The 26,101-nt window shown below is 30.9% G+C and overlaps 1 protein-coding gene across 1 annotated transcript; it reads right to left on the bottom strand.

Annotated features, from left to right (window-relative positions):
* Positions 1-13,510: 13,510 nt before the first annotated feature.
* Positions 13,511-19,548, bottom strand: LOC126842489 (uncharacterized). Its single transcript, XM_050579501.1, has 2 exons — positions 18,740-19,548; positions 13,511-15,296 (listed from the first exon to the last, which is right to left on the bottom strand). The coding sequence occupies exons 1-2, from the start codon at positions 18,751-18,753 to the stop codon at positions 13,511-13,513; spliced, it is 1,800 nt and encodes a 599-aa protein (XP_050435458.1). The 5' UTR covers positions 18,754-19,548.
* Between the last annotated feature and the right edge of the window lie 6,553 nt (positions 19,549-26,101).

The raw sequence follows: 26,101 nt of genomic DNA, 5'->3' as shown, positions 1-26,101 counted from the left end.
AGTATGTAGTAGTTGAAAAATTGTATTAATTTATAATTATAAACTTGTGAACAATACAATATCATTTAAACAACTTTAGCAGACACCGAAAAATTCTTTTTTTTATTTTACAAAAAAAAACAAGCTATACAAAAATATGTACAGTAAGTTTTTTTTCTAAGTTATATTACAAAGCTTGAATGCCTTGAAAGGGAAGCCATCCATTGGTAACAACTCTATATGTAAAGTGTTGTAATGTTATTGAGTTTTTTATTTTATGTTAGTAGGTCTCTATTCCAGTAACGTTTGGTACCTCTTGGGGCATTTGTGACCATTCGTAGTGATATATTTGGAAACGCATGTATTGGTTTTATTGTTGATGTATAAGTAATTTAGTTTTGAGTGGCAGCTTGGATTTAAGAATCCGGCAGAAAAGATCCAATATAATAATAGTTGATTTTTTCATTTATTTTTTGATGTGAGGTCCCCAGGTTAGACGTTTGTCTGGTATTAAACCAAGATATTTTGTCTCATTTGGAGTAGTGATAACTAAGTTGTTGAGTATTGCAGCAGGACATGTTTCATGACGGAGAGCAAAGGTAACGTGACTGGATTTATTTTTATTCCTAAACCATGTATCACAGATTTTTATCGTATTGTAAATAGTGAGCCACGTCGCTTCTATTTTTGTGACAAATTAATATAGCTGTATCGTCAACAAAAGTAGCTAGTAACGTGTTAGAAAAGCAAGGTGAATAAGCACACATTTTTCTGACTATAAATTTTCTGTCTTGAAAGTATAGTTTTATTTTAAGGGATACATATAGGGACTGGAAATATTTTTTCAGTTTGTAAAGTAGACCACTGGGCCAAATCTATCAAACGCTTGTGCGACATTACGAAATAGGCCAGTAAAATATTGCTTGTTTTAAAATGCTGAAGCGATCGTATCTGTCAATCTATGGATTTGGTGAATTGTAGAGTGACTGGCACGAAATCCAAACTGGGTATTAGGCACCAAAAATATCGGGATGCCTATTGGCATGAGTTGACCCTTAAGTTGGACTTGAACGAGAATTAAATGAAAAATGTTTATTGGTAATTAATGAACGTAGGAATTATCATTTTTGGTTATTCCAGTTACATCCCATAAAAAATGTTTTGAGTTCAAGTCTCCACCAGCTACATATAAATGACTTAATGGGTCGAATAATTTTTAAAAATCAGCTTGACGTATATTATAACGAGGAGGACAATAGACTGCCGAAATAGTAATTGGAATTTTATTTAAATAATTTCAATTGTTAATTTTTTTTTTTAACATTTGCAATTAATTAATTTGGATTACATTATGTGTAAAATAAAATATAAAGGGATATAATATACATTATTTAACAAATGTAATTTATACTGTACTTATACAGTTTTGTTTAAGTATAACGCAAATGGCAATGTTATTTGTAAGAAAACAGAACGTTCATGTGTATAAAAAAACACTAAGTAGCGCCGAAAAAATATTTCGCAGTCAAAAAAACAATTTTGATTAGCGTTGTATAAAATAAATTTTTGACATAATTGTCCAATATTCCAAATATCCCTAATATAATATTATCACCAAATAAGTACCAAATAAGTCAAAACGTTAGATATATGTCAATAAAAAATTGTTCCTGTAAATATTTAGTTGGGCCAAATCATTATTTAGTTCTTCCAACTAGAAGTTTATCGTGTCCCTATATTAAACCATAGAAAAAGTAAGACCGTTGTTTATAAAAACTTTTACAATTAATTAACTTGGATAACATTATGTGTAGAATAAAATATACAGGGATATAGTATACATTATTTACAAATGTAATTTATACTATATTTGTACAGTTTTATTAAAATATGACGCAAAGGCAATGTTATTTGTAAAATAACAGAACGTTCATGTTTCTAAAAAACACTAGCACCGAATAAATATTTTTCAAACAAAAAAAACGATTTTGGTTAGTGTTGTATAAAATTATTGTCCAATATTCCAAATATTATTAGTATCAAATAAGTCAAAATGTTAATTATATTATTGTACAGCATTAGTTCAGAAATTTATTGAAATTTTTTTTATAAAAAATTTCAATAAATTTTAAATATTTCTAATATTATTAGTACCAAATAAGTCAACATGATAATTATATTATTATACAGAGCATTAAATCAAAAATGTATTGATAAATAATTTTCTTATAAAGAAACCCCTTCAAAAAACAAAATATATTGGGCACAAGACTTACAGTGTGATCGCTATAAATTTAAGTAAATCAATAACTCTTCCAAAAATAAAAATTTAGTCCAAATAAACTTACAGGGTACAAAACATTTCTAGTTGGACCGACTCAATAAAAACTGGGTCCAACTAAAAGTTTGGATATTATAGGGATTAGGGGTAAAACAAAATTTGTAAACGAAATAAATAAATAAAAATTTGTTCCTGTAAATATTTAGTTGGGCATATTCATATACAAACCCGTAAGTGTCGAAACATTTTTGAAAATCAACATGACGTATATTATAACGAGAAGGACAATAGACAGCCGAAATAGTAAATGGAACATTATTAATATTTACTGACACGCTTGACGCTTGAATGTGTTGTTTTTGGTACGGTCTGATTTTGTTGTGTTGTATGGTATTTGATATTAAAATAGAAGTACCAGCGTGAGATGAGCCGTCAGGATGATTAGTTTTGTATGAAGTATAGTTGTATAAGTTAATGTGTGATTTTTCAGTAAAGTGTGTTTCACTAATTAGAGCTATATCAATAATATTGTCGTTTAATATAGTTTGTAACTCATTTTTATGTTATTGAAGTCCATTAGCATTCTAAAGAAGATTTTTAAGAGAAGTTTTATTAAGATTCAATCATTAGACATCTTTTGAAACAATTTTAATTATTACTGTTGTTAACAAGTATATTATATAGTTGATTGATGATTTGAGACCAGACCGAAATGAAGAAAGATTTTTAGTAAAATCTTTGTCAGCATTAGTTGTATTTTGGGTTTGAGTATTGTTATTATAGTAAGATTGTAGAGTTATTTTCGCGTATGATTAATGCATGTTGGGATTATGTACAATAGGGTGTATTATTAAGGTTTTACCGACAGGGGCCTTTACATTATTTACAAAATTATGTTCAATATTATGGTTTAAACAAGTAATGAACAAAACACTTCTAGTGGGACTGATTTAATAAAAACTTGATCCAACTAAAATATGGTTATTACCTATATGGATTAAGGGTACAGGTAATTTGTGGTTGAAATAATTAAATACAATTTTTTAATGTTTATAAACATTTATTTGGCCAAATTATTTATTCAGTTCCTCCAAAAACATATTTATCATGTTCCTTTTTTTTCCACGGTTTAATTATGCCACACTATGTACATTTTTCTGTGTAGGGACCTGGTCTACAATTCAATAGTAAAAATAAATAATGTATACTATATATTGAACCTATACAAATAATTCAATAAGGATAAGAAACTATTTTTTTTTTTTTTTTAATTTACAATTAATTAATTTGGATAACATTATGTGTAGAAATAGATATAAAGGGATATATTACAAATTATTTAAAAAATGTAATTTACACTATATTGATACAGTTTTATTCATTTATTATAGCCGGATGAAATATTTCGCTAGCAAAAAAAACAATTTTGGTTAGCGTTGTTAAAAATAATTGTCCAATATTCCAAATATTCCTAATATTATTAGTACCGAATAATTTAAAATGTTAAATATATATTATTGTACAGAGCTTTGATACGTGTATGAACTCTTTTTCAGAAATCTAACCTAAAATGTACATAAGTGGGCAAAAGTTTGAAAAACATCACTAAATCCCTTTTACAATCAAGAAAAACACCCAAAAAGTTTACATATTTTTGAAATGAATGTTAGTATTCTCAATAAGTTCTTTTTAAAAGTATTCGAATTAGTTTTTGTCTGCCACACTATGTATATTTTTCTGTGTAGGAACGTGGTATACAAATCAATAGTAAAAATATATGATATATACTATATGTTGAACCTAAACAAATAATTCAATAAACATAAAAATTAAAAATATAGTAAATGTATATACTAAATGAATATATAATACATTATTTGACAAATGTAATTTATACTATATTTATACAGTTTTATTCAAATATGACGCAAAAGGCAATGTTATTTGTAAAATAACAGAACGTTCATGTTTCTATAAACACTAGCGCCGAATAAATATTTTTCAAACAAAAAAACATTTTTGGTTAGCGTTATAAAAAATAATTGTCCAATATTCCAAATATTCCTAATATTATTAGTACCAAATAAGTCCAAATGTTAGATATAGTATTATACAGAGGTTTAAATCACAAAATTATTGTAACAATATGAGTAGAATAAAATATACAGGGATATAATATACATAATTTTACAAGTGTAATTTATCTATATTGATACAGTTTTATTAAACTATAACGCAGGAGGCCATGCTATATGTAAAATAATAGAACGTTCATGTTTTTAAAAAAACACTATACCCGGATGAAATATTTTGCTGTTAAAACAACGATTTTCATTAGCGTTGTATAAAACAATTGTCCAATATTCCAAATATTCCTAATACCATTAGTACCAAATAAGTCAAAATGTTAGATATGTTATTATACAGAGATTTATATCAGAAATTTATTGATGAATAAGTTTCTTATAAAGAAACCCGTTCAAATAACAAAATATATTGTGCACAATTTGTACCTTATCATCGCTATAAATTTAAGTAAAACAGTAGGTAACTCTTGCAAAAATACAAAGTTGATCGAACTAAGACTATGGTTAATTTAAGGTACAAATCATTTCTAGTTAGACTTGCTTAATAAACACTTACTCTAACTAAAAGTTTGGCTATTATAGGAATTACGGTTACAGTAAATTTGTAGTTGAAATAACTTCATACAAATTTGTTCTTGTAAACATTTAGTTGGCCCAATTATTTATTTAGCTCTTCCAACTAGAAATGTATCGTGTCCCTAGTGATTTTATTCACTTTAATTTATAACAATTCCTGTAGAGCTCTCCTTCGCCTCGATGCATTCATTCTATTATGCATATACTCTACTGTACAAGTTCTCTCGGATAAAATCACTTTTAAATAAACGCATTGATGCTTATTTGTAGCACCTCAATTTAATAATTTCTTACTTTGCTGGTTTACACTGTGCTTGGTTAGGACTGTACTGGCTTGAAAATACTAACTACTGTTTTTCATCGAAGCGTTTATTCGAAAGTAATTTTGTCAATCTCAGATTTAAAAATTCCTGTAAACCTGTAACCTCCCTGTCCCCACTATGCCCCGACCCCACTACGCTTCGTCCCAACTATTCCCCGATCCCTCTGTACTGGTTTTAGCTTCGATGCAAAGCGAGAAGGTATTGGTTTTATTCTGATGTGTGTTTTTTTTTTATCTGTATACACTGTAACTTTTTTAATAATGGACCAATTCCGTCGAATAGCAACTCTATAAATCACAAATTTCATAAAGTTGCTACTTTGGGGGGGGGGGGGGGGGTAAAAGTTGAAAAAGTTTACTTCTTCACAAACGAAATTTGAAAAAACAAAAAAAAAACCGTACGAGTTTTTAAGTTAGAACTTTTATTGGCTATAATTTCAAGAAAAAGATTCGGATCGAGTTGAAATTTATAAGAAATATTTATTTGGTATGCCCGCGCACGTCAGTTGTATCAAATTTAAATTAAACCCATTTCCCAACCCTTTTAGAGGGGGTTCAAGTTTTTTTTAGCTTTTTAGCCGTAATTTTAAGACCCTTAAGTTGAAAATTTGTCAGTAGTTAGAACTCATATGTATTCATAGCATATTAAACGGAAAAAAATTTCGGCACTGCAGTTTTTTTTTAATTGCCGGAAAACTGTGTTTTCGCAGATTGCGTATATTTTAACAAAAACACCTAAAATCTGTAAAAAAAATTTATCAAATAATTAAAACAATTTTATGTTTATCTATGCAGAATGATACTATTAAGTTTTGTGCTCAAATACCACTTTTGTCTTTAAGTTTACACAAATTCAATTTTTTTTTTTTTTACTTAAGTTCTTTCTGGCTGATTAAAATTGAGAGCTGATATTAAATTCGAAATCACCGACCCAAAAAACATACAATTTGACCACTTTTGATGTCTTTTACACAAAAATCCAGAAAAATGTTTTAGCTTCGATGCAAAGCGAGAAGGTATTGGTTTTACTCTGATGTGTGTTCAAAAACGGTGTACCAGATGTGAGAAACGAACAGACACTAAAAACTATCAGTTGGTAACGTCGATCTGTGTTATGTTAGGTTAGGACCCAATGGTTGGTATCATAATATTTTATTTATTACATGATATCATAGACGACTAAATCGTGTAACTGATTATAGTAGATAAACGAGTTAAGACACTTAATGATTCTGACACAACAAAATCACTGTCGTTATCTCGTTATTTTATCGCCCGCATTATATTACCGACCGAGGTCAACTATGAGTGTATAAGGTCCAACTACCTGCAAATTATGAAGAGGACTGTTGTTTTTTGGATTCAGATTAAGTGTTGGTTTTTAGGCTGTAGGTGAGTTGCGGCCCGAGGTGTTGTTTACGATGTCGGAGAACGGTGAATTGCGGCCCGCAGTTTTCGATGGACGTATGATTTGCGGCCCAGAAGTTTTCTTGAAACTTTTATCGCCAATTTAGAAATACAGGACGATTTTTTTAAAGAGATCCACTCAACGTCTTATAGCCTATAGGATTTAATTAATTTTTTTATTTTAATTGTTGCATTGTTTTTATATTATGTGATCTCATTACTTTTGAAGTTATAAGAGTGTCAAAATTAGGACAGATGAATTTTTGTGAACTCAATAATATAAAAAAACTAAAATGACAACGACGGAACCGCTCATCGGCAAATAACATGACGAAACTTGACCTTAAATTGACCAAAAAATACATTTTTGGGAGATAACTAAGACAACCTCTCTGTGGTGTCTCCTGTAACGTGGTTTATAATTCAAAAGTAAAAGTATATGATGTATACTTAAGTATGTTGAACCTAACAAAAAATTCAATAAGGATAATAAACTACTTTTTATTTAAATAGTTTCAATTGATATTTTTTTTTTTTTAACATTTGCAATTAATTAATTTGGATTACATTATGTGTAAAATAAAATATAAAGGGATATAATATACATTATTTAACAAATGTAATTTATACTATATTTATACAGTTTTGTTAAAGTATGACGCAAAAGGCAATGTTATTTGTAAGAGAACAGAACGTTCATGTGTATAAAAAACACTAAGTAGCGCCGAATAAATATTTCGCAATCAAAAAAACAATTTTGGTTAGCGTAGTATAAAATAATTTTTTACAACAATTGTCCAATATTCCAAATATCCCTAAAATAATATTATCACCAAATAAGTACCAAATAAGTCAAAATGTTAGATTTTTGTCAATAAAAAATTGTTCCTGTAAATATTTAGTTGGGCCAAATCATTATTTAGTTCTTCCAACTAGAAGTTTATCGTGTCCCTATATCAAACCATAGTAAAAGTAAGACGGTTGTTTATAAAAACTTTTACAATTAATTAATTTGGATAACATTATGTGTAGAATAAAATATACTGGGATATAATATACATTATTTTTAAAATGTAATTTATACTATATTTATACAGTTTTATTCAAATATGACGCAAAAGGCAATGTAATTTGTAAAATAACAGAACGTTCATGTTTCTAAAAAACACTAGCGCCGAATAAATATTTTTCAAACAAAAAAACGATTTTGATTAGTGTTGTATAAAATTATTGTCCAATATTCCAAATATTCCTAATATTATTGGTACCAAATAAGTCCAAATGTTAGATATAGTATTATACAGAGGTTTAAATCAAGTTGGTCAAACTAAAAGATTATTAATTATAGGGTTTAGTGGCACAATAAATTAGTATATGAAATAACTTAATAAACATTTGTTTTTGTAAACATTTTGTTGGGCCAATTATTTATTTAGTTCTTCCAATTAGATATTTATCATGTCCTTAATTTTTTTCCACAGTTTAAGTCTGTCCAACTATGTATATTTTTCTGTGTAGTAACGTGGTCTACAAATCGATAGTAAAAAAATATAATGTATACTATATATTGAACTTACACAAATAATTCAATAAGGAATAGAAACTATTTTTATTTAAATAATTTCAATTGTTAATTTTTTTTTTTAACATTTGCAATTAATTAATTTGGATTACATTATGTGTAAAATAAAATATAAATGGATATAATATAAATTATTTAAAAAATTGAAAGTATACTATATTGTTACAGTTTTATTAAAGTATGACGCAAAAGGCAATGTTATTTGTAAAAACTACAGAACGTTCATGTGCACAAAAAAACACTAGCGCTGAATATATACTTCGCAAGCAAAAAAACATTTTTGGTTAGCGTTATAAAAAATAATTGTCCAATATTCCAAATATTCCTAATATTATTAGTACCAAATAAGTCCAAATGTTAGATATAGGATTATACAGAGGTTTAAATCAGAAAAATATTGATGAATAAGTTTCTTATAAAGAAACCCGTTCAAATAACAAAATATATTGTGCACAATTTGTACCTTATCATCGCTATAAATTTAAGTAAAACAATAGGTAACTCTTGCAAAAATACAAAGTAGGTCCAACTAAAACTATGTTTAATATGAGGGTACAAAACTCTAGTAGGACTGACTTAATATAAACTTTGGTGGGCATAACTGCTATAGCATTACGACAATTTCTGTCAATTGAGAACCACTTTGTACTGATATGATTGGATGATCGGAATGCCGTAAAATTGTACCTAACCTTTTCAGTGCGACGAGAAGAAATTGTCTTTTGCTACTTTTGATCCACCAAAGTAAAGCAAACACACCATGACTAAACCAATACCTTTTTAATCATCGCATCGATACTAAAACCTGAATAGACTGAAATAACTGTTGAATTTAAATGGTAAAAGAATGTCATTAAGTTCAATTATTATTAAATGTTATTCTAATATTATATTATGTTTTTTTGTGTCAATAATACAATCAGTCGGTATAATTTAGGGAACAAAATTATTAACAGTATACACAACCCAAAAATGCTATAACAGTGCATAATAAAACAGAATAGGTATTCATAGATTTACAAACTCAGATAATGTGCTGTGTTAACTCTGTTAACTCACTAAAGTGGGTATGAAACACAACAAGTGCCTAATACAAGTTCAATTAGACATTATGTGGTTACCGTAGATAGTATTGATATGGTTTACACAGAAGCGGAACAGCAATATTGTATTCAACTTTTAAAGACGCTCATAAACAATCATAAAAAAGTCTTTAATGGTTTATTTGGTTAAGATGGAAGGTAATACAATTCATTTTGTACAATTTGAGGAAACTGTAAAATCTGTGTAATTACTGAAATCAGTGGAAAGAATCTCGGGCAAGAATAGGATCACGGAACGTTCCTCCTGTCGTAAGAGGCGACAAAAGTAACCACCTGACGCAGGGTAGCAGCTACATCAGTATCGAGCTAAGGCGGAAAATGAATGACATTGGAACAGCTTAGTCTTGAAGAAATGCAAGCAGAGCTGAGTACAACGATATGGTTGCATCACTGCGATGTGAAAGGAGACGGAAGACCTACCACATTATTAATTATTCCTAGTAAAAAATAAATGCAAAATCTGAGGCAATGGTTTGATTACAACAACAACCAAATATTCAAGGCAGCCCAATAGAAAATCCAGATTAATATGATGATTTCAAACCTCCGTTAGGAGAGGAATTCCAAGAAGAAGAATGTGAAATTAAATTAAAAGGTGGTTCAATATAAGAGTGGAGTCAGAGGAAAAATAAATGTTCGATAAAATCCAAAAACAAACGATGCCGCAAAAAACAAAAACAAACAGTGCGTTGAAAATAAAAACAATCAGTACAGAGGCAGTTGTTGAAGCACTTATTTTCCAAATATTCCTAATATTATTTGTACCAAATAATTAAAAATTAAAATTATATCATTATCCAGTGCATTAAATCAGAAAATTATTGATAAATAAGTTTCTTATAAAGAAACCCCTTCAAATAACAAACTATATTGGGCACAATATTTACAGTGTGATCGCTATAAATTTAAGTTAATCAGTAACTCTTCCAAAAAGAAAAAGTTGGTCCAAATAAACTTATGGTTATTATAAGGGTACAAAACATTTCTAGTGGGCCTGGCTTAATAAAAACTTGGTCCAACAAAAAGTTTGGTTATTATAGGGATTAGGGGTAAAACAAAATTTGTAAACGAAATAACTAAATAAAAAGTTATTCCTGTAAACATTTAGTTGGCCCAATTATTTATTCAGTTCCCCCAATTAGGTATTTGTCATGTCCCTTTTTTATTCCTTAGTTTAAGTCTATTTTTATTTAACTAATTTTAATTGTTAATTTTTTTTTTTTTTTACATTTGCAATTAATTAATTTGGAACACATTATGTGTGAAATAAATTATAAAGGGATATAATATAAATTATTTAAAAAATGTTATTTATACTATATTGATACAGTTTTATTAAAGTATGAAGCAGAAGGAAATGTTATTTGTAAGAAAACAAGACGTTCTAAAGAATTTGACAGCATTACATAGATCTTCCTACCGTCAAAAATACAGTGAAATCAAAATCAACCTGCTGGTCTTGTGCGTCAACTGATGAGCATAATATTACACATTTTAGTTAAAAAGGGTACAAAACATTTCTAGTTGGACTGGCCTAATAAAAACTGGGTCCACCTAAAGTTTGGCTATTATAGGGATTAGCGTATAACAAAAATTTGTAAACAAAATAACTCAATAAAAAATTGTTCCTGTAAATATTTAGTTGGGCCAATTTATTGTTTATTTAGTTCATCCAATTGTAAATTTATCGTGTCCCTATATTAAACCATTGTAAAAGTTGGAGCATTGTTTTTAAAAACTTTTACAATCAATTCAGTTGGATAACATTATGTGTAGTATAAAATATAAAGGGATATAATATACATTGTTTAACAAATGTAATTTTCATTATATTGATACAGTTTTGTTAAAGTATGAAGCAGAAGGAAATGTTATTTGTATGAAAACAAGACGTTCTAAAGAATTTGACAGCATAACATAGATCTTCCTACCGTCAAAAATACAGTGAAATCAAAAGCACCTGCTGGTCTTGTGCGTCAACTGATGAGCATAATATTACACATTTTAATTAAAAACGGGCGGCGTTCTAACTACATTATCAAATAACACCAGTGCCGGGCAGCCGGCACTTCCCAGTTGTATCGACTCAGGTAGTCGATAACGATGCCTAATCGCACGAGCAGAAAAAACGACAAAACGTATCGCCTATTGTTATACGCAATAATCAAATAATAAATAATGTTAGAATTATAATATTCTTAATAATTTAAGAATCCGAGTGGCAAACACCCAAACAATAAACAATCAAAGAGACCGCTTTCTACATCGTCCCTCTCACCGAAATCACCTTTAACTAAAAAAAAATCAAAATTATTCGTATCATCTAACCGCTCCTCACCACTTCATACAGCAGATAAAATGTTTGTACCTGATAACCAAATTAATGTAACGCAAAATAATATAAACAACAACGATGATAACGCGCCGATACCTCTTCCACCGCCAATCTTCATCAAAGGTGTACTTAACTACTTGGACCTTATTAATGAGTTCAATGCGCAAATTGGCCCCGAAAATTACTCATGTAAATCGTCCATTAATAGTTTAAAACTGCAAACAAAAACTCCCGACTCATATCGAACAATTATTTGACTCTTAAAAAGCGAAGGCGCCGAGTACCACACGTGTAGCAACCCTGTAGCCCTGTATGTATGTATTGCAGGCTGTTTGAGTGTTGTTACAATCGTGGTGATAGGTTTTTAGATATTTAATAGAATAACTTCAGAGTAAATCACAAACATTTAATTTAATATACTTATAAAACATGTACAACGACAAACAGTTAATAGCATAAGTTCAGTATGCTTCAAAAATATGATGATTAAGACAATTATAAGCCGCTTAAGACTTCAAAAGAAGATGATAGGTAGAAACTTCAAGTGTAGTGTATGGTGGTCCCAGCACATCTGCCCTGCTATGACTGAAGTTCTCCCTTATATGTTGGTCCGCTCGCTGAATGGCCGTGGGAATCCTCGCAATTATCGAAAGTCCGCGTATGGATGACCTCGCTCGTCCATGGCATCCGCTTATGTCAACGGTGGAGGAAGGGTAGAGGCATGAGAGTGCAGCCTTCGCATGGTCGAAATTGGCTAGCTTCGATGTGAGATTCGCACGGTAGTTGCCAAAACGTTAAGTTTCTCTTAGTGGTTGGCCTCGTGTTTGAGGTCAACTGTGAACAGAATTGCAAGTTGTCTGCTTTCGCAAGATGCTGTAATGACCTTTTGGGTCTGATGTGAAATCGGCACGTGTGGTACATAATAATGAGAAGTTATATAACATAATATATAGATATATGTATATGTTAGTCCTGATAAGTTGTATAATGTAATAAATATATATATGTATCTATTAGCCCTGATAAGGGTGGGTCCGTTACATCTCCATCGTTTTTTTTTTAGTTTTTTGGACGTAGTACAAAAAACTTCATTAAAGGTTACAATTTGCTTGGGATAGTTACATAAAGTGTTGTGTTACATGATTAAATTCATAATAGAATGTATAAAGTTTAAAATACTTCGTGTTCTTAACTAATTTGCTTAAGAGGTTAATAATGGTTAGTTAACAATATATATTAATGTGGTTTCCTTTAGAACAATAAAAAGGTGGTTAGTACTTATAATATATTAGATTAATTAGAACATTTTTTTTTTTTTTCGCATGTGCGCTTATTTACATACATTAAATTATCCTTATTCTAATGGTAGTAAGACCCAGTACGTTAAAACTTAATTGAATCTTAACTAAATGGTTTATTACCGGACGGGAGAAATGTAGTAGTGATAGCTTATAATTTGAGTTACTGTTTAGAATAAATACTACAATAGAGGATTATGTATATCTATATATATTCTTTTTTTTTTTTTCTTATCTCTACAAATCTCAGGGCATATGATGTTTCCAGCCCCTAATAGAACGTGTGGTTCTGGGAAGTAACGTATCTGCGGCCCGGTTGTGAAGAGATCGACTGGCGTCGTTCTCCTAGGGCGTGTAGACACGCGTCTAACTCGCACTCATCATCGTCCCCTATGCCAATGTATAGGCTTAAGGCCCTGGTTGTATCATATGGCCCTTAAAATATATATATATATAAAAATGATTCTTATTAGTGAATTTTTTAATCTAACTGCTAAACTAAATTTCTACTTTTACTTTCAGTTAATATATTATAAAATGTTAATTTACTCCTCTTAATTCTACTCCTTCTTCCTCTCCTGGAGTATATACAATTTGACGTCGCGGTTGACGTAAAGAATTCCGATGGTTAATGTCATGTAGATAAATTATGGCAAGTATCATTAGTAAATTAATTGAACATATTATAAATAAGATATAGTTATAATAAAAATGTTTGTTTGGTGCTTGCAACAGATTTTGTTGAAGCTGCAACTGAGAGAGGGTTTTTCCCGTATTTAAAAAATCAGTTATGGACCTTATTGGTGATTGAAAAGGATCAAGGATTTGATCAGCTAAAGCAGAAGTCAAAATGCTTGCTTCTTTTATTGTTACATTTGCTATGTAGTTACCATAGTTATCTTGTTCGTTAGTTGGAGTGCTTGGAATTAATACATGATCGGCACCATAAGCCTTGCAAGTTTCGTTAAGAGTTAAAATACCAGTACCCATTATATCAATGAGTGCTAGGGACTTGTTGGTGCTGTTACTGCAGGTAATAAGTATTGACTCCCCGTTTGAAATGAAATACCATTTATTTTGATGTGTTAACTTATAGAACACCGTAGTACCTAATTGGTTGAATGTTATATCACAGACAGCTGGTGCTGTGTCTAACTCTTGGAATAATAAGGCTTCGCATAAGGGTTTATTTGAGGTTAGATGTAATGGATAAATTTCCGGACATAATCTAAATTCGTCGGTTTGTTGGCATTCTACTTGATCAATTCTTTCGAAAGTGGAATATAGCTTTCGTGAGGCTGTCATAGCTATGTAATGGAATTTGGGCTTGATAAAAACACAATTATGGTTAATACAAACAGGATGAGGTAATATATGAAATACATCTAAGGTTTCATCATATGTTAACGGAATTCCTATTTTTAGTACAACTCGGTCGTTAGAATAATATATAGCTAGTTTGGATACCTTTAGTAATTTAGGTATATTTCGTAGTGATAAGGCGTAAGGTAATTCGGTGTTTGGATCAAATTGATCTGTAATGGACTTAAGTTGTTCTAGAATTGCCTCGTCATTAATCAGACTAGGGTGTATATAACCTAACCTAGCGCTTTGGAGTATTTCAAAAAGAGTGTTCGCTTCTAGTGAAAATTGATTAAGTAATGCGTTTAGAGCTAAAGCGTTGTCTATTCGAACGCGATCCAAATCTCCTATTGTGTTATTTTGGTCATATGCGGATATCATTTCCAAAGTATCGACAGACGGCTGCTTAGAAGTAATGTTAGGAAGGCCAAGGACCTTTGTTAGAATTGGTAGAACCGAATGTTCACCTGATAATGCCTTGTCTATTATTTTATCTGAATTTTGTATACATAGCTCACTGCATAATCCGAATAGTAGGCGAGCTGCCTTGCTTAATAATTTAAAAGGAATTCCCCGCTTTGAACGACTAGGTTCAATAGTTCTGAAGATTAAATCAGTTTTATTTACAATGCTAGATAAAGAAACCCTTGCTTGTGTGTTTAAAGTTACACAATGATCGTGAATAGAATTAATATAGCTTTCATTAATTGATGCTAATTGAGGGGAAAATGATTTAGTAAAGTGTTCACAATATTCGTATGATGCATTAACCCTTGCCTCTAGTAGTTGGGCATTCTGATTGTACTGACTTAAGTCTAAATAAGTCAATAGAGTAACTTCCTTGGTTTGAACCTTAAGAGAATCAAGTTTTTCATAGTATAACCCGCTTTGGGTATCGGATAATGTGTCAACGTGGTACCGAAAATCCGCGCAGACTGTTCGAAGTATACACATTCCTATGACCCTGAAATGTTGTATTTCGTATTAGAATATATCTTAACAACCCGCATAGCAATTTGTTGCTATATTTGTTTTCTATTTATCCAAGTGATTGAAAAAAGTGGTTTAACAGTATTTTAAATTTTAAATCTTTAGCTTTTTAAAGAAAGAAAAGAAAACTATCATTTTATTTTAAAAGTAATTAAAATAACATAATATCTTAGTTTATTATAACATATGACAGACATAATAATATTATTTCGTATCGCGTGTCGCCGATACGTGTCTTCGTTCGTATATGATTATAATACGGGGTTTGGTTGATAAATATCAACGAGTCGATTATCCGAGTAGAATTAAATATACTAATATCGTTTGTACGGTGTAAAATAATGTTGTGTTATACTATACGTACGGTATAGTATAGGCACTGAAAGGTAATATATTTTTTTTTTTTTTTTTTTTACGTGACATACTTCAAATTCATCTAAGTTGTCATAATTTAATTCGTTTATCTGCGAGAAACTAAACGGTTTTGTTGCGTTTCATTTATATTTATTGGCAAAACGCCATCCTTTATTATACTAGTTATGTTAGCGCTGGTAAATCACCAGGTGTAAATTGTAATTTATTCACTAAAATACGTGTGTCTTCCGATAATGGATTTATGATTATATAATTTACTGATGTCGTTCATGTCGAAATTATCATGCTAAACTTGCTACTTAATTCGCGAGCCAATAAAATTTTTTTTTTTTTTTTATTACATACAGGTATGGTTTCACTTTTTATCTCACGATTCGCGTTAATAATTTGTTCACGTCGGTTAACCAGTTCAATTTTTTTTTTTTAAATCAATTTAATTTCGATAGCTGGATCTATTTCGATAGAATTTGCAGCGTCGTGTTTTTCAATTATATTACTCGCGTTAATTAATAAATTTGTGTTTTCGATAGATTTATCATTAGTATTCATTTTATCACGCTTTTTTACCGCGCTACTATAAAGCATTTTACTCGGTTTCATCGAAATATTTCTATCATTACTATGTAATTTAATCGCGTTATTCTCTGATATCCTGCTATCTATTTTTTTTTTTTTTTTTTTTTTAACCTCATGGCTATAATCGAAATCATTATTATCATTAATTATATTAGCGGTTTCAACCGTACCGGGATTAATGTTTAACTTACATGTTACCGTTTTTATCGATAGTCTTTTTTTTTTTTTTGAAACGTTCAAAGATTCGTTACTTTTTATAATTTTTCCAACTTCTTTATTAGAATTCGCGTCATTTTTAGTTTTTAGTGGAAATTCAACGAATTAGGTTGATCTTTCCACGCTTAATTTATCATAACCTTGTATATTTAATTTATCTTTATCATTATCAACATGCAGTAGGATTCTGCTCAAATTATTTTTTATATCAACATGCAGTAGGATTCTGCTCAAATTATTTTTTATATCAACATGCAGTAGGATTCTGCTAAATTTATTTTTTATATCATTGTTTAATACCGGAGTTAACGTCTTTATGTCCGTGTTACCGTAACTAAGGACTGTCCCTTCAAGACATCCTGATTATCATTTTTATCGTTAATTTAGTTCACTGGAGTTAACGTTTGAATTACGTGTTACCGCGATTAAGGACTGTTTCCGTGAAACATCCACATTAGCATTTTTATTGAAAGTATAGACTACCGGACTTAATGTTTAAAATTCATGTTACCGTGTCTTGGGGACTGTTTCCGTGAAACACCCAATTTAATATTTTTATCGTTTAGTGCCATGTTCAACACCTTTCCTATTAATGGACTTATAATTTTATGATTATCTCAATCGAGTATACCTAAAATTTATCCAATGGATTGGGTTTTTTATGTTCTGTTAGAAATTGCCTTTTAATAAAATCTGTCATAAGTGTAAGGATGCTATTTGCCCATCCGTTCTAACTTAGCAGTAAAAATAAATTTTTTAGAATATTAATTTGTTTAGCGTTCTAATACAAATTCTTTTCAATATCAATACTAAACTACGATTCAAATTTTATTTATTTAAATAGCCTAACAAAGTACTCTGGAAAATTGGTTAGGATTGGTTAAAAAGAAAAGTGATCAGTTTCTCGTTCTAACATCCTTGTGTTAATCAATTCCAAGCCTAACAAAATATATATATTGTGTATGTATATAAATATTTTCATAAAATTGGTATAGCAAAGTGGGAAAATAAAAGCATGAATAGATCCGCAGATCGGTAAGCTTCCTTTTAAGCATAAAAAGTGGCCCTTTTTAGGCGTTTAATAAATAAGTAATATTCAACTCGAGTCGGCAACTCTAACAGAATGGCGAACATATTATATTTATCTATATATCTATTTTTTTTTTTATACGCTACATATTATTTAAACTATTATTAAATATATATGTATTATAAAGAACAGTATTTTACTTATTAACTTATAATTTAAATTTTTTTTTTTTTTCTATAGGCAACACCCAGAAACTCGCCAAGATTGCCATATTCATAGTTATTTATTTACTTCTAAATTCGTATATATATATTTTTTTTTTCTAAATGAAAGTTACTTGGTTATAAGTCATTAACCACAATTGATTTAATTATTTAGGTAATAATAATGATTTTGACATTAACAATAGTTAAGTTAATTTATAATATAGGTATTACTGAGACGTATATGAACTTTTGATTCGATTTATGGTCTATCAATCTGGTCAAGGTGTTTCTAGGTGTTATTTCTCTTTAAGTGATAAGCATTTTTTTTTTCTTTCTATCACTGGAAATGCGCCGATTGGCGATTCAGCGATCTCTCTTTAAAAATGATGCCTGTACCGTTGCAATCATTACATATAGCTGGACGAGTTCGAACAGAAGTTTGATAATTTCTATTATTATTATTTGTATTAATACTATATTTCATACGTGATTTACAAAAAAGGAAATATGGCCAAGCCTATTACAAATCCAACAGCGTGTGTTTGCATACTTGTTAATGTTAACATTACTACGGTCAATAATGTTAGAAACAGTCTTAGGTGATTGAGATTTTTGTTTAGGTTCCCTTACACTAGATTTGCTAACATTACGTTGTGAATTATAACATCTATCTATTTCTTTTTCTATTGATTCAACTGACCTCCCCTTAACATCCTTATCTACTACATCGTTACAATCATTTCCTATGTCATTGTTTCCTATTTTAATTAGTTCAGGGGATTCTATAATTTCTGATTCAAAAAATCCTTCATTACTACTTTCATTACTATCGCTTTTGGTCAGGTCCATTAATTGGTCTATAACTTGATTTCCTAAAGTATCTTTTGATTCCATTTTTTTTTATTTTTTAAATTTTGGGAGATGACTGGGCCTACCTACACTTAAGATTATCACTTATATAAAACAAAAATTCTTAACTTAGCTTAATACAATTTAAGTTCCTTATCTACTTACAAAAGAGCGTTCATATTTGAATGGTTCTTCCAAAAACGTCGATTTCAACGAAGTGCTTCAATTAACTTGTCCCTTCCAGTTGAAATCAGTTGGACTTGATGTCGTTACCGTCTTTGAACGATCCTACCGACTGCGCCAATGTAGCAACCCTGTAGCCCTGTATGTATGTATTGCAGGCTGTTTGAGTGTTGTTACAATCGTGGTGATAGGTTTTTAGATATTTAATAGAATAACTTCAGAGTAAATCACAAACATTTAATTTAATATACTTATAAAACATGTACAACGACAAACAGTTAATAGCATAAGTTCAGTATGCTTCAAAAATATGATGATTAAGACAATTATAAGCCGCTTAAGACTTCAAAAGAAGATGATAGGTAGAAACTTCAAGTGTAGTGTATGGTGGTCCCAGCACATCTGCCCTGCTATGACTGAAGTTCTCCCTTATATGTTGGTCCGCTCGCTGAATGGCCGTGGGAATCCTCGCAATTATCGAAAGTCCGCGTATGGATGACCTCGCTCGTCCATGGCATCCGCTTATGTCAACGGTGGAGGAAGGGTAGAGGCATGAGAGTGCAGCCTTCGCATGGTCGAAATTGGCTAGCTTCGATGTGAGATTCGCACGGTAGTTGCCAAAACGTTAAGTTTCTCTTAGTGGTTGGCCTCGTGTTTGAGGTCAACTGTGAACAGAATTGCAAGTTGTCTGCTTTCGCAAGATGCTGTAATGACCTTTTGGGTCTGATGTGAAATCGGCACGTGTGGTACATAATAATGAGAAGTTATATAACATAATATATAGATATATGTATATGTTAGTCCTGATAAGTTGTATAATGTAATAAATATATATATGTATCTATTAGCCCTGATAAGGGTGGGTCCGTTACACACGTACCAAATGAAAACCGAAAAGCCATTTAGAGTTGTAGTACGTTATCTCCATCCTACAACTCCTTGTAGTGAAATAAAATCTGAGTTAGAAAATTTCAATTTTTCTGTACTACAAGTTGTCAATGTACTTCAACGACAAACAAAAACACCTTTACCTCTCTTCTTTGTCGACTTGGAAAAAGTTGAAAATTATCAATCGATTTTCGACTTCTCATCTATACTTCACACTAAAATAAAAGTTGAAGAACCACACAAACGCCGCGACCTAGTCCAGTGTCAATACTGTCAGGAATACGGCTCTACTCACTCTTACTGCCACTATGCCCCACGCTGCGTCCGCTGTGGTCAAAACCATCGTTTAAAATATTGCACCAAACCAATCGATACACCACCAACATGTGCACTGTGCCAAGGACAACATCCTGCTAACTATAGAGGCTGCCTAATTCACAAGCAGCTACAACGGAACCGCCAGTCATCTTCAAAACACCCCCCTGTATTTGTAAACCATATTAAATCCCAAACCGATCCACTGACGACAACTGAAATGCCCCAGTATTCAAATAACCAGCCCAAATACTCGTACACTCAGGCCAATTCCGACAAAAATCAAAAACCTCTCCCTCTCAATGAAAAACAACCAATAGACTTCTCCTTAACATTGAACAACTTCATATCAGACTTCAAATCAATAATAAATCAACTTATAACTCTCCTTACAACAGTTCTCACACGCCTTATTGAAAACAATAATGCCAAATAATACTTTTACATCAAACTCTATTGTAATCCTCCTCTGGAATCCTAACGGAATCCTGAATCACACAAATGACCTAACCGCGGTACTGCACGAAAAAAGAGTTGATATAGCTCTTATATCTGAGTCCCACATAACCTCCAGAACAAAGTTAAATATCCCCGGTTATCACCTTATTACATCCCATCACCCCGACAACACTGCACGTGCAGGTTCCGCAATCCTCGTCCACACACATTTAAAATTTTACTCCCTACCCAGTTACAGCAAAGATTACTTACAATCCTGTGCAATAAACATAACTTTAAATCATACCCCAATAACAATAGCAGCTACTTACTGTCCACCTAAACATAAAATAACAACCGACCAATTCAAACAATATTTTAACTCTCTTGGTAACAAATGTATAGTAGGAGGCGACATAAATGCAAAACATACTAATTGAGGCTGCAGAACAAGCAACCCCCGTAGTAGAAACCGCTTTCAGCTCACCTCCTCTGAACACTACAAAACATTTGCTTTCTCCGATCCGACCTACTGACCCACCTCCCCGAGGAAACGTCCAGACATCCTTGATATCTTCGTTACAAAAAGTCCAAACAATCTATTTCATCATATTGAAAATTGTAATGACTTATGTTCAGATCACTCTTCTGTTCTTTTAACCCTAAACTCTACACCTCCTACTCGCTCCACGACTCCCACTCTAGCAAACAGAACAACTAACTGGGTAAAGTTTCAGGACGTATTAACTAATACCACTAAACTAAGCATAAAACTAAAAACTCCCGAAAATATAGATGATGCAGTTACAAATTTAACAAAAACATTACAGTCTGCTGCCTGGGCTTCTTCATTACCCAATCAAAACCAACCACCATTTTCTCTTAATCTCCCAGTCCATATTAGAACACTAATAACTGAAAAAAGACGGGCTAGAAATCTATGGCAGTCTACTCATTACCCTTCTGATAAAAGACGACTGAACACCCTAACTGCACACCTTAAAAGATTACTGGCAAACTTCAGAAGCGAGTCTTACTCAAACTATTTAGCTTCCCTTTCCGCGCATGACGGATCTCTATGGAAAGCCACCAAACAAGCCGTAAAAGACAAACCTACATTCCTTCCACTTAGAAATGAAGATGGTTCATGGGCCGCAAATGATTATGAAAAAGCAGAATTTTTCCAAAAACACTTAACAAATGTTTTTAAGCCCCACGAAACTGCAAACAATACTGAACTTCTTATTATCCCCACTCCAATTGACACTACCTCCAAAATCCTTTTCTCTAGCCGAAGTTAAACATTGCATATCTACATTTTCCACTAAAAAATATCCTGGTTTCGTCTTGATCACATACGAGGTCGCTAAGCATCTCCCCAAAAAAACACTTATTCTTCTCACATATATATTTAATTCCATACTTCACCTCTCATACTTTCCGCTGCAGTGGAAGCTCTCTGTAATAATAGTTGTTTTTCAAAACTGGTAAGCCACCGGAGCACCCCTCTTTAGACCTATACACCTATCAGTCTTCTACCTTTCTTTTTTAAAGTATTTGAAAAACTACTCCTAAAAAGAATTAAACCGATCATAGCTAAGACAAACATTATTCCAAACACGCAGTTTGGTATTCTTAACAGACATTCTACAATCCAACAAATAAATCGTTTAACAGATATAGTCACCTCATCACTTGAAAATAAACAATATTGCACTGCTGTTTTTTTTGGACGTTGCGCAAACATTCGACCGAGTATGGCATGATGGTCTTCTTTTTAAACTAAAACAAATTCTACCTCCATACTACTACTTACTCTTTCAATCTTACCTTGATGAACGATAATTTACAGTACGTTACCGCACAACTCTTTCAATCATATCTGAAATAAAAGCAGGGGTACCCCAAGGTGCTATTTCTGCTCCTCTTCTCTTCAACATATTTACATATGATCAACCTACCCATCTAAACACAACCGTAGCAGAATTTGACGACGATAAAGCAATCATTTCTGTTCATAATGACCCCCATACTGCTTCTCATTACTTGTAATCACACCTCAATAGTCTTCAAACCTGGTACAATGATTGGAAAATCAAAATTAATAAAACTAAATCCTGCCATATTACATTCACTCTCAAGCAAGGAATCTGCCCTCACGTTACTCTAAACGATGTTGTATAAAATTATTGTCCTAAACGATGTTCAAATACCCTCATCAAATACTATCAAATACCTTGGGGTACACTTTGATAAAAAACTAAACTGGGCACACCACTTAACTTACACTCCATTAAAATTAAACTAAACTTACGTCTTAACATTCTGAGAAGATTTCTTCATTCTAAATCGAAGTTGCCCCTTCACACAAAACTAACCATATATAAACTCTTACTTAAGCCGCGCTATGGACATATGGAGTTCAAACCTGGGGATCAGCTAAGAATTCGAATCGTAACAAAATATAAGTCTCACAAATTAAAACACTCCGTCTCATCACTAATTCACCACCTTATATATCAAACCATACTCTACACTTTGATTTACAAATAAAAACAATAAAACAAGTTGCCAAAGACTACTACAGACGATACCACAATTCTCTTCAAAATCACCCAAATCCCCTCGTAAATAATCTCACATTACCCTCAATGCCCAACAACCCACCAAAGAGACTTAAAAGGAAATGGTGCAGAGACCTTCTCACTATCAATTAATTAAAAACAAAGCAAATAAGAGTGTCGTTAGTGGACGGCTTCTCTTTTCATACTTTCAACGTCTATAATTTACCTGTCATCATATGTACTTATTATACTAAAATTGTATGGATCGAGTGTGTAAAATAAAGGAGGAAAAAAAAAACAGAACGTTCATGTGTATAAAAAAACACTAGGTAGCACCAAATAAATATTTTGCAAGCAAAAAAACAAATTTGGTTAGCGTTGTATAAAATTATTGTCCAATATTCCAAATATTTCTAACATTATTAGTACTAAATAAGTCAAAATGTTAAATATATTATTATACAGAACTTTAAATCAGAAAATTATTGATGTATAATTGGCTTATAAAAAACCACGTTCAAATATGGTTATTATATGGATTAGGGGTACAGTAAATTTGTAGTTGAAATAATTATAAATTTGTTCCTGTAAACATTTAGTTGGCCCAATTATTTATTCAGTTCCCCCAATTAGGTATTTGTCATGTCCCTTTTTTATTCCTTAGTTTAAGTCTATTTTTATACATTATAAAAAATGTAATGTATACCAAATTGATACAGTTTTATGTGTATAAAAAACACTAGCACCGAATAAATATTTCGCAAGCAAAAAAACAATTTTAGTATGCGTTGTAAAAAATAATTGTCCAAATTTCCAAATATTCGTAATATTATTAGTACCAAATAAGTGAAAACGTTAGATATATTATTATACAGAGCTTTAAATCAGATAATTATTGATGAATAAGTTTCTTAAAAAGAAATCCGTTCAAATAACAAAATATATTGTGCACAAGATTAACTCTTCCAAAAATACAATATTGGTCGAACTAAAATGATGGTTATTCTTAGGGTACAAAACATTTTTAGTTGGACTGACTTAATAAAAACAGGGTCCAACTAAAAGTTTTTGTCCTTTTTTAATAACACAGTTTAAGTCTGCCCATCTATGTATATTTTTCTGTATAGGAACATGGTATATAATTCAATAGTAAAAGTATATGATGTATACTATAATATGTTGAACCTAAACAAATAATTCAATAACAATAAGAAACTATTTTTATTTAACTAATTTCAATTGTTAATTTTTTTTTTTAACATTTGCAATTAATTAATTTGGAACACACTATGTGTGAAATAAATTATAAAGGGATATAATATAAATTATTTAAAAAATGTTATTTATACTATATTGATACAGTTTTATTAAAGTATGACGCAAAAGGCAATGTTATGTGTAAGAAATCAGAACGTGCATGTGAACAAAAAAACTCTAGCGCCAAATAAATATTTTGCAAGCAAAAAAACAATTTTTGGTTAGCGTTGTTAAAAATAATTGTACAAAATAAGTACAAAATAAGTCAAAATGTTAGATATATGTCAATAATAATTTATTTCTGTAAATATTTAGTTGGGCCAACTCATTATTTAGTTCTTCCAACTAGAAATTGATCGTGTCCTTATATTAAGCCAAAGTAAAAGTAGGACAATTTACCATAACACCATAAGTGACTTTTATAAGTTATACAACTTATATAGGAACAAGAAATTCGATAAAATATTTAGTAGTTCCCATAGTGGGGACAGAGCATGATAGAGTTGAGGCACAGTATTGTGATGATACATTGTACATACATAATAATAAAGTATCATACGGTTTATCGGCTGATAATAGCTGTATTTCTGTACATTCGAGGAAACTGTAAAATCGATCTAATTTCTGAAATCAGTGGAAAGCATCTCAAAGGATATCAAGTATAAAAGTTCCGAACAATCAGTTTTCTCATTTAGTAACTTATTCAAAATAAAAAAAGGAAACCTATAAATTAAAAAAATATTTTTAATAGACGCCTAACTATTAATTTCCATTGAATCAATCGAACGGTGCTTTTTAATATTATTCCACCCAAACCCCTTGTAAATAATCTCACATTACCCTCAATGCCCAACAACCCACCAAAGAGACTTAAAAGGAAGTGGTGCAGAGACCTTCTCGCTATCAATTAATTTAAAAAGAAGTTAATAAGAGTGTCGTCAGTGGACGGCTTCTCTTTTCATACTTTCAATGTCTATAATTTACCTGTCATCATATATACTTATTATACTAAAATTGTATAGATCGTATATGTAAAATAAAGGAGAAAAATAAAAGATTCCTTATGAAATCATTTATGTTATTAACAGCTTAGAACAGAAAAGAAGCTCTCCTGAAAAAACCAAAAAAGGAAGGTAGTTTTCTTTGTTTCGTTTTCTTATGTTTATTCCTTGAACTTGAATTTTAAAAACTATTCACAATGTAATCTAGGTGTGACCCTATAATGTATAAACATTTTTCAAAAATTCTATAAGGAAAATTATAAAACTAAACACAATTCCAAATATAATCGTATGTTTATTATTAAACCTAATATATGAAAAATAAATAAAATGTTCATACAATATTAGGTAATTTTAATTATTATGGTGTCTTCTAAAGCGGTTAAAATGATTTTGTATTATTAACAGGTATATAATTATATATTGTTACAATTCTGCACGTATTTAATACTTTCATACTATTTTGTGGAACAAGAAAATCGTTTTTCAATAGGGACGCCGGACATCAGAGTACTTTTTTATTAGCTATATTTAGCTATAGCTCATTTTCACACTGTATGTGAAATTGTTTGGTTCCCGGGCAAGAATAGGACCACGGAATGTTCCTTCTGTCGTAAGAGGCGACAAAAGGAACCTGATATAAAAGTCATTAACAACCGAGATGGTAGGTTATACTGATAGGGACACCGGACATCAGAGTACTTATGTATTAGCTTAATTAAGCTATTGCTCATTTTCACACTGTCTATGAAATTGAATTAAAAGGTGGTTCAATATAAGAGTGGAGTCGGAGGAAAAATAAATGTTCGATAAAATCCAAAAACAAACGATGCCGCAAAAAAAAAACGGCGCGTTGAAAATAAAAACAATCGGTACAGAGG

This window comes from Adelges cooleyi, unplaced genomic scaffold (genome assembly GCF_023614345.1).
Source record: "Adelges cooleyi isolate 19-005CV unplaced genomic scaffold, UGA_ACOO_1.1 ACOO_flye_CR_arks_rails_tigmint_CR_PRNA_527, whole genome shotgun sequence".
NCBI classification, from domain to species: Eukaryota; Metazoa; Arthropoda; class Insecta; order Hemiptera; family Adelgidae; genus Adelges; species Adelges cooleyi.
The sequence above is the reverse complement of the archived record's forward strand: the minus strand, read 5'-3'. Positions and strand labels throughout refer to the sequence as shown.